Genomic DNA, 10,719 nt, shown 5'->3' with positions numbered 1-10,719 from the left:
CTTACAGTATCTACAGTCTGTAAACTGATGATTTGTTTTGCCTAACTGAAGGCAAGGAGTATTTTTCTGTTCTGTTCAACGAGGAGTGTATTCAGCCCCAGAAGACTGTCTGGTTACCAATATTTTTATACCCTTATGGTGTTTTCTAAGACATTATCTCTGCAAAGTAAACTGGAAATGCAATTATGCCCCTTTCATTCAGCTTATCAATAAAACCTTCCTAGGGCTAGTTAGAACTGCCAGATTTCTGTGGTAAAAATGGTATATGCTCAGATTATTTTTTTATATAAAGTGTATGCTCAGAAGTTGTTTCTCAGTGCTGGGAGTCTGTCTACTACCCCTGTGTCTCCTGGGACTGGAAAGAGAATAAGAGTTTAGGCTTCTCCACCAAGGAATACATTTCTCTGTGTTTGTGTAGCTCATAGGCCTTAACTTGCCATTATGGAATTTGTTTGGTCACCTACATCTATATTCATAAATTGTATTCTTTGGAAATAAGAAATCAAAATGGATCATTTCCTTTTTTGTAAGGCAGTAGCTAATTAACTCTGCTTATATGCATGAAAATGATTGTTTCTCAGGGTAACACTTGTTACTCAAAATTAACACAGACTACATACAATTGAAAAAAGAAAGATTTTTGGATATATATTTTATTTGACAGTGGTTTAGAATATCATACAGTAAACAAGATTTCTGTAAAAGTTAATTTATCCATAGTGGTGCGTTTCATAAAAATAGTTGCTCACTTACAGCCTTTCTGTGACTATTAATACATGGAATTATATTTATAGAGATAGAGCTGTACAGGGTAAATTCACAGCTAACACTACACAGAAATATTATTTGGAATGGGGTTTAGATGATGTGCTGTCTTCACAGGTTATCGATTACAGCCGCATAAAGCAATTACTGCACAAGGAGTAGCTGTGAACTGTGCAAATTAGAGTTTATGCAAGCATAATCTCAACTGTTTTTCAGATTTCATTGTTTGCTTTCTTTATACATAAAAATAAGATACTGGGACGTGCATCTACACTACAGAAGCATTGTCCAAAATCAGATTCAATAAATTAATGGCAAATTATATTGGATTCTAGTTCAGGGGATAAAGATTTATTTTTAAAGATTTATTTTTTTCCCATTAAATAAGAGTTTTATAAACAGCTACATGGACTTGTGCTTTTTTAGAAATTATAAATGGATTTTTCTTTCTAAAAAAAAGTTTGAAAGCTGCAAAATCCTTGACTTGAGGCTTTTCAAATAATTGGACAGGAAGAAACATGTCTATAAATTTCACAGTCCAGTGCAATGTTTGAGACATACAGTAATGTGCTAATTTCTTGGAACAAAGCCAATCTCAATCTAGTTTTTCAGCAGAGCATGTGAGGAACTAAGATTGCTAGTGAACAATAATTTTTAAATACGAATTTTTGACAGTACTTAGCTTTATGATTTTTTTTTTAAATTACCAATGTATTATTGCCCAGGATTTTGTTTTAATTTTGACAGACGAATAAGCATATGCACACTTACACAGACACACACGCATCTTTTTGAAACAAGATAATGACTGATTGACTGAACTCGGAGTTATTTCCTGTGAAGGCAGACTGGAATGTTTACCTGGCACTTAAGGCTTGAAATTCAAAACAGACAAGCAAGAAAGATAAAAACAAAAAGACAAAAAGAAAAAAAAAATGAGAAAGGGAAAAAATGATAAAATGGAAACAATTTTAAAAATGGAAATATATTGAATTTACTGAATGAGGACACCAACAACTGTATTTCAGAAACCAGTCTAATTATTGTTTACATGTGCCTGAAAGGCACCTGCTCTGCCAAACTGAGGGGATGAAAGGTGACAGTGTCCTAAATAAATGTGGATGGGTATGAAACAAAGCACTGTTGATAAGTGATGCTATCATCTTCTGCAGGAAGGAAAGGCCTTTCCTTAAGGAAACGGCAGCTTTTTCTCTGTAGCACTCCTCCTTTCATTACAAGGGCCTTGCAGACATCTGGGGTTTGAGCCTGACCAATTGATTTGTGTGCTACCTCACAGTACTTGGGGAACCTGTAATAAATCGCTTTTGAGAATAATTTTCAAATACAACTCCACCCTAACTCCTTTCCAATGTACAGAAACATGGTTTGTTCACAAAAATGGCAGTAGAAATGGTATCACAGAAACTAATCCACTGGATTCCCCACTCCTCCCTTAGCGCCCAGTGAACTATGCTACGGGGTACCACATGGACTATCCCAAAGTGTTAACAGTGGAGACGTGTCATGGGTGTACAGTCCCGAAAGATGCTTCAAAGAAACCCTTTAACCCCTGTCTAGATATGTCGAGAACAATTTATTTACAACATTTTAACTCCACGAAAAGATCCTCTCTCGCTTTCAGCTTGCTCCGTGCAGTTTTATTTAAGGCGATGTTCCAGTTTGTGATTGCTCTAACTTGTTCCAGTTTCTTGATATAAAGTTTGAATGAAATTCAAGTCCTTCATGCAGTGGGAAAAAAATGCTAAAGCTACACTGCACTATCCTTCTCTGATGTACCGTCCTTCATAGTGTTTTGGTTTCTTCCATAGCTGCCAAAGTCCCTAAAATGGAACTGGGACTTTAGGGTCGATTTTAAATCTCTGTGTTGACTATATGCTTTTGAACTTATTAGATACTGTGCACATTGTCATGGAATTACACACTAATGTTTTCATTCCTCAATGCTTTGTGTATATGTGTGATAGTTAAAATAAATTAAAACAAACCAATGTGAGACAAAAACTAAGAAGAATGTTCTGCGTCAGTTTGAGACAGTTAGAGGGCAACAGTCCCTTGCTTATCTGCTCATGGCAGAAGTACCAGACTTCAGGACGCTAGGTAGCTTATCTGAGCCAGGGATTTTCCATGGCCCTGGGGAGACCGTTGCCTTTCGAACTGTGGTGTTGGTGCTGCGAGTGCTAATGGAGTGGAGATGTCCCTTCCTGGGGAACTCGCTGGGTTTCCCATCAGGCTCCCTCTGGCTGTGGTCCATATCACTTCCAGGCGAGCTGCAGCGGTTGCTACTGTACGTCTTGGTAGCACCTGTATCGATCTTGACATGGTCAGGTGCTGCAGCTGACTTCTTCTCACTGATGTTTGTGGATCTGTGATCTTCTTTTTTGCTAAGAGATCCTCCTCTCTTGCCTTCTGGCTTCCTCAGCCTCCCAAACTGTTCATCACTGCTGGTTCCAGCACACACGTGCTCTCTTGCACCAGCCTCGATCATAATGCTGTGTCCCACCGCTTTGCTTTCTGAGGTGGGCCTGCCACCATCAGTGGTCTTATTTTTGCTTTCTGAATATCCTTTCCAAGAAGCCTCTTCATGCTTTGACCTGTCTACCTTTTTAGGACTTGCTGACCTTTCTCTTTGTTCTCCTAACCTTTTCTTTTTGTGACCGTTCACCGAAAGCTCCTTTGGTTTCCTTACATCATGTTCCCTCTTGATATCCCATGTTGGCTCTAGGCTTATCTGGTGAGAAGGGTCAGAGGGTGGGGCTATGTGTGATGAAGATAATGGTGAGATTATGTCTTCGAGGGAAAGAGCTACTTCCGGCAGACCTGGGGAGGTGGCAGAGGGAGCACTCCAGGAGTTTGGTTCGTCTGTTGTAACAACAAAGAGAAGAGAGTTGAGGGTGTATTCAGCAGCACAGGGTGTATATTGCACATGCACATGTATTCTGAGCAACACTGATAACCAAACCATATACCAGACTTAAACCCCTCTGTTTCAGGTGAGGTGAAACTCCCAGTGGATTCAATAGGGAGGAAAACAAAAATAATGTCTCCACCAAAAAAAAAGTTCAGGAGAAGTAAGAAGCTCGTAACTGCAAATGCTGAAAACCCTGGTCTTTTTTTTTCCACACAGGTTCTGCTTTCCTCTGCCTATGTTAAATTATTCTTAAAATAATAAAGGCACGTGCTCATGAAACCAAATTGCCTCTTTTGTAGCTCTATAATGGATTTCTTAGCTGGGCAATATCAGTGCTGTCTCTGAGGACAAATGAGAAAGACTATCTGCCATCTATTAAACATGTCCCTACAAGCATATAATAGTTGACAAGAATTTGTAGCTCAGATAAGGTCATCATTGAATTCTGTCTCATATTTTTTCTAAACAGATATAATATTGCAGTGTTTATGGCCCCACAATTCTTATAGGGTACTTACAAAACTCTGCCTTTATATCACAGTGTCAGCCGCTGAGTCTCCTGGTTGTGCATTTTGAATTTCCCCTGGTTACTTAGCCTCAACACAATATGGTTGGATCGTGCAGATCCTGTTTAATTTCGACAAATAGACATCTCCTTTGCTGAATTGCAATGATTTTCCTAATCCACTGGTAAAAATCAGAACATTCTGAGATGCCTTTCTAATGCATATACATCCTAATTTCTTTTGATTAACATTCTGGCAGACAATGAATCCATCATGATTAATGACAGCATGACTCCTATTCTTACCCATCTACACAGAGGTTAGAGAAATCACTGAACTTGGCTTATGTCATTCTCTGTTTAGCACCATTGCCTGTCTTTGAATGGTATGAGCAATAATCTGTCAGAGACAAAGGACTATCACAAGGAATCCATGGAAACGAGGTGGAACTTCTGGCAAGAGCTGCATATTTCATGTGGGACAAAATGTAACCACCCAGCTAAAAAAACAAGCATGGACTTCTGCAGGTCAGGACTAGTATCTCTCAGTGATATCAACTGCCCTTTGAAAGGTAATGTGTATTTTTCTCAGTGCTACAGCTGCTTTCAAATTTTCATGAGGATGCCCATCTTGAAAAATAGAATGGGTTTTACTGCCCAGCCTGGGATCTGTGGCTTGCTTGACTAAAATGGCACTTTTAAGTTAATAGTTGGATTGAGTAATTGCTGTCTTGCAGATAAAAATAGGAGAGACAATAGTGAGGGGGCTGACGTAAAGGGAAGGAGCAGCACTGTTAGCTGAGGAGCTATTTATTTTCCCAGATGGTATCTGTCATATGCTTTTGCATAATGAGCATATGTGTGGAGAGGATTAGCATTTGAGAGGGATAGAAAGTACACGTTCTGTGTAAGACAAATAAACCTTGAGCTGGGAATCTAAATGGGCTGAGGGTCTCAACTGAATTTAAAAAAAAAAAGAAATCACACTTTCTTACCCTCCAGTTAAGGCTGAGTAATGTACCATCTGCTCCCTGCTTGGCACTTGAGCAAGAAAAAGATAAAAGGAAGGCTCATGGATGTAGAGTGATCAGTTCCTAAGAGTTTGCCTACAGAAAGCATCGACTTTGATGGGCTTGTTCTTTACTTCTGCTCTTCAGCACCACTACCCTGGTACAAGACCATAGCCCGATGGGGGAGGCGCAGACCCTACCCTGGCTCTTTTTCGATCTGAAATCCAGGGGATCCCATTCTGTTTAACACTTGAATCAGGGACTGCGCATGGGGCTCAAGTCACTAAAACTATCCTGGGTCTCAGCATAAAGCCGCCTGCGTTCACTAGCAAGGTACCTGAGCCAGCTCTGAAGAAGCCACCCCGAGCTTTAGAAAATTAAGTTTGTACTTTTCATGGCGTTGACACTTGTCCAGAGGGTAGAGGTGGTGCTGAGGGTTGGCCTGACCAATATATTTCTTAATTACAGTCTTATTTCCCAGTTGTCCATGAGATGTTGTTTTTCACTGAATGGCAGTGAAGAGTAGTGGGCCATTATCCAGTCTTGTCCTAGGTTTTGAGAGCCTCTGATTACAGAAATAGCTTGTTACTTTGGGTAGTATCAGCTGTACACCAGTAAAAACACCAAATGGCCTGCAACAGCAAGATGCTTTCAGGTAACAAGATTGCCTCTGTGGAAAATGTGCCACTATGCTCAAATCAGCTGTTCCTCCTCAGGGAGGACAAGCCAGAGGGCCACTATTGAGAAGAATGGTGGAAAAAACACCTCTTGTGGCTCCTCTGAGGCATGAATGACAATATGGTACCAGTTATTTCTGGGACGCTCAGGGAAGAGACCTGGGGGTGAGTGGCCTGCTGTTTTATTCCCTAGAGATGAGAGAACTGATTTATTAATGGGCTGTCCTCCTAGACAAGTTTCTTTTTTTTTCTTATATTTTCTTTTTTTAAAGGGGACAGAAAAACAACCAAATATTGCAGTGAGAAATTGTAGCAGGTTGCAGTGTACTTCAACAAAAGTGAAGCAGTGTATCTCTTATGTATAGTGATATATAGGCATGAAATATATAAAGTGAAATATAGGCGTCTATAAACTAGAATATGCCATATTATATGCATTACTGCATTACTGGATCTTATCTCTCCCCCAGAAAACCCTAAAAAAAGGACAACTTGGCCAACTAAGCAAGAAAACTGGTAGCCACAGCTTTAAGGGAATTTTGGCTGTAGGAGAATCCCAGGTGGGTCACTGGCTGCAGTATGTTTAAAATAGTCTGTATTTCCAGTGGTTGGGGAAAAAAATTGAAATAAAACTATCATTTATATTCTGTGGCAATACAACACTTGCAAGTAAGAACCAAATGACGTTCTTTAAGGTTTAAGTACCATCAATCTGACAGAGCCAAACCCAACCTAACCTGCTTTTTCTTTCAAATGAAACAACATTATGTAGAAAGTCATCCTCAGCCTTAGTAGAAGTTAATGTCAATAAGCTATTGTTGCAATATGTCACTCGCTAGTGAGGAGAATACTGATGTGAGGGTATTGTAAGCGACCTCCCTCTAATGTTTGAACATTATGGGAAAATATAAAAATTACCAGAGTAGCGCAAAATGCAGTACTATAAGTAATTTGTTGCTCAAAAGAAAAACCTTTTAAAGAGCTGTGTTCAAGCCATAAGGGTTCATTTGGACTTGTTCAACCAGCTCTAAAATGATTGCTTTTCCATAACTAATACAAACAGGAGAAAAATGCAAAATGTTATCCTGCAGAGCAGCTGAATTAATAATTTCTCTTTATGCTTATACTCAGGTTCTAGCTGCATTTTAGAAAGGTTATTAATATTTCAGAACATTTTTTCTGTTGATCTAAAGTTTTTTTATAAAACCTTTATGTTAATTGTGAACATAACCTACTTTTACTGTCTCTTATTCCAACATATCTCAAAGGATTTTGTAAACATTCTAAAATAGAGACAGAGCACCGATTTTATTTTTTTATCCTTTTACTTCTGGGAGAAACTGTTTAATAGAGCATGAACTACGAATGCCCAAACAACTTGCAAGCATATGAGAAGAATATCACATTCAGTTGAAACTGCTGGGAAGAGTTAGGGACAATGTAGTTTTAAATTTGTTTCTGACTTTGTCACCATGGATAACATCCTTATTGTGAGAGAAATTGTTTTTCAAAGGTATACATCTCACTGAAGGCTAATAGATGCCTTCCTCCCTTCCTTGAAGGGATAAAATCTCCCTTGACCTACTAATTTAGACAAAACAAATGAGCTGGGAGCAGCACCATAATCTGTCACTGTGATAGCATTTCATTTGGTGTAATTTAGTAGGTGTTTTCTGGGTGGTTTTTAGGTTCCACAAGCTACTGTCATGCGGGTTGGTGGCACTTCTCCATGGGATGTGTAAGAATGACTCACCTATGACCTGGTTTGCATAACTCCCAGGCAAGGAGTAAATTGCTAACTGAGTAAGAGACGCCACAGACACAAGATCTTGAGTGTGTGGGAAGACAAGTAGGAGATGAACACAGCCATTTTGGAAGAAGAGTGATGAGGGGAAAACACCAGGAGCAGCAGTTTTCCATCAAAAGGGTTTTTTTTTTGAGGTAGAACTGCCACATACACAAATTATTTGTTTTGCTATGTCAGCTTACACATGTTCAATGGAATGGAAATGAGGGCACCACTCTCATGTGTCTATTTGATACTCTCTTAACTAAAGCTCACTCTTCTACCTGGATTCAGTGCTTGCTGATGTCTTATGTCTGAATCACTAACAAAAGAAACCTGGCTTTACTGCTAACGGAGAAGAGAGCTCTGCCCATCTTAATTTCTGAGCATTGCCTAGGTACTAAGACAGAGAAAAGAGCTCAGCCTCCTGATAAGTTTATTTAACTTCCTGCATTACTTATATTTTCCTTACAGATTGCCTTTCTAAGATTCTGTTAAGTCTAGTCTTGCTGTGCTTATCTACTCTGTCAGGATCTCAGGTCAAAAGAGGTTGGAGCCCTGATTTGTGGATAGGTTCTCCCCTAACATCAAAATATTTCAAATAATTGCTTGGTAGTTTATCAAGGACGTGTGATTTTTCATTTGATATAATTATCAATAAACTATTAATATTAATTTATTGAATAGTTCATAGTAATGTTAAGAGTAAAAATTATATCACATTTTATTACTTATGTACAGAATCTCTGCCTTTTTAATTTTCAAATTATGTGAATAATGTACAATATATTAAAGCTTTGAATGCTTTCATTAGTCTGAATGAAATGTTTTCTGCAATGTCTAAGCAGCTGTTCTCATATCTTCCCAGAATTATTTTCCTAGGGAATCAAAGAGATTTTGATTAAATAAAAAATATGATGCTTTATTCCCCCCCACCCCGCCCCATTTTTTGTCTGAAATTATGGATTGCCAGGAGGTAGCAAACAGTTCTTACAGATGCTGCTAATAACAAAAATGGGACAAATCGTCCCCTGGTGAGTATCCACTAATGTTGGCAGTGTTACATCAGGAATGCATTTGGCTCTTTCTCATTATAGCTTGACATGTCTTTGATATTCCTGATTGCATTGGTCTCCTGCAGCTTTTCTTTAACACTCTCTGAGGAGGGATATTTCAGAATATGTAAAGAATCTTTAATCTTTTATCCTGGAACTTCCACAATCTAGACATACAGCACCCTTTGTCTCATGAAATAAATGATTCTCTAAGGTTTTGATGGTTAGAAGAACCCTTGGTACTTTCTGTCCAGCTATCAGCTTTATGGAAACGTGACACTATATGCCACCCTTTCCCCCAGCCTCTCCCAGAAAGCGAGTTGGCAATGGGCTCTGCCCCCACCTTACAGGCTGCCTGTACTTCTGGCTATAAACTTGCACTTCTTGTTAATTATTCAATATGCTATGCAAATGTTTTCTCACAAATTGCACTTTGCTTAGCTTAAAATTACACTTTACTTGTCTCCCCTTTCACTGAACTCATCCCCATTCAGATCCCTGAACACCAATAGCTCCGGAAGCAAACATCAACGGATTTAGGCACCTTCTGCTGTGATATGGTCCTTTGTTTGGTCAATCAGTGTGGACACATCCAAGTGGGATAGCCTTTCCATCATTAGCACTGCTCCTATGGTTTTCTAAGCTATGATGGTAGTGTGCTATGGGTGCAAAGTGATAATTCTATGTACAGAAATGACACACATTCCAAATACATTTACAAAAATAAATCCAGGTTATATTCAGTTTTTTTAGTATATGAACTACTTCTGCTTTCCCTCACATGCAGTTAAGTGATCAGTTTAGTATTTTGAAGTTTTGTTTCTGATGCAATGAAAATCTAATTTAATTCACTGCTATCTCAATGTAACCCCATTCATTATACTGCTTGCCTGTTTGTACTTAGTAGACTGGTGACTCATGGAGACTCTGGATGTTTAGAGAATTTTATAAAATGTAACTTTAAATGTAGCTTTGCTCAAGAGTAGAATCTTTCTGCTTTCTAGTAATTTGGGTTTTTTTGGCTTGACACATTTGTCTTTGCAAGGTTTGAGGATGGTTGGTCAGGGTAACCAGATTTAGTTAACAAAGCCATGAAAGATTACAGGAAAACAAACATGCATCTCAGTCCCAACATCTTTTACTTTTAAATTTTGTGCTCAGCATTTTCACAAAAGTAGAATGATTCATTAAGAAAGACTGACACTTGGAGTATGAAACAATGCCAGACCTAGTCTTTCTGTCACCAAAGTCATGCATTTTTATTTTTGTCACTGGTCAAATACTGGAAGAGATGGGCACCACAACTACTATTGGTGGCATGGCTTCTACAGACGTCCACAAGCACTGAAGAGATGTCACTGTAAATGATGTTTAATTTTACATCCCGAAAATTCAGTCACTGACCTATTCCAACATTGGGAAGCACAACTCTACATCCTGCTTGGCTCAGTTCCCAGTGCCATTGATACTCTGATGCCCTACTTCTTTTCATGTTACTGATCATTACTGATGAGCAACAATTTAGTTCCTTTGAGTTCATTATATCCATTTTCCATTGTATACTTTACCTAATTATTAAATGGAAGATGCCGTAAATATTTTTACAGTAGATATGGTCCTTACACAGAGTCCTCGCAAGGGCCATCTGATGAGGCTTTGAATGATCTCAGCTTAGGTAAAATTCACTTTTATTACCTTTTCTGTACTTGGTATAGACTTTTTTAGACAAATGCTTTCATTTTCAGAGATCTAATTTGAGAATTACTACAACAATTCAGAAAGAGCAGATTGTTAGCTATGCTTGAAAGACCAAATCTAGAGAAGCTCAAGAGATGTTGCTTGGTTTTCGAGCTAAGGGAAAAGAGAGAAAGGGAAAATTTAAACTTGGGGCAGAGAAAGCAAAACTGTATTCTGTAAGGAAAAAAATTTAAAAATCCTTTAGAAAAATGTGGAATGTTTTCTTGAAACAAGAAAGCCACACGCATTGATTTG

At 38.6% G+C, this 10,719-nt stretch overlaps 1 protein-coding gene across 12 annotated transcripts in view; it reads right to left on the bottom strand.

Annotated features, from left to right (window-relative positions):
• Positions 1 to 622: 622 nt before the first annotated feature.
• The window catches only part of MAGI2 (membrane associated guanylate kinase, WW and PDZ domain containing 2), a 722,750-nt gene continuing 712,653 nt past the window's right edge, over positions 623 to 10,719 (bottom strand). For 7 of the 12 annotated variants that reach the window (XM_027730036.2, XM_027730038.2, XM_039383526.1 and 4 more), the window contains one exon: positions 623 to 3,645. In XM_027730036.2, coding sequence (XP_027585837.1) covers positions 2,843 to 3,645 — 803 coding nt within the window. In that variant the 3' untranslated portion in view covers positions 623 to 2,842. The remainder of the gene's footprint in view (positions 3,646 to 10,719) is intronic. The other 5 variants (XM_039383530.1, XM_027730044.2, XM_039383532.1 and 2 more) reach the window with 3 other exon arrangements.

This window comes from Pipra filicauda, unplaced genomic scaffold (genome assembly GCF_003945595.2).
Source record: "Pipra filicauda isolate LSUMZ 115617 unplaced genomic scaffold, ASM394559v2 scaffold314_size1190085_pilon, whole genome shotgun sequence".
Classification (NCBI taxonomy): Eukaryota; Metazoa; Chordata; class Aves; order Passeriformes; family Pipridae; genus Pipra; species Pipra filicauda.
This window is presented reverse-complemented; position numbering and strand designations above follow the sequence as displayed.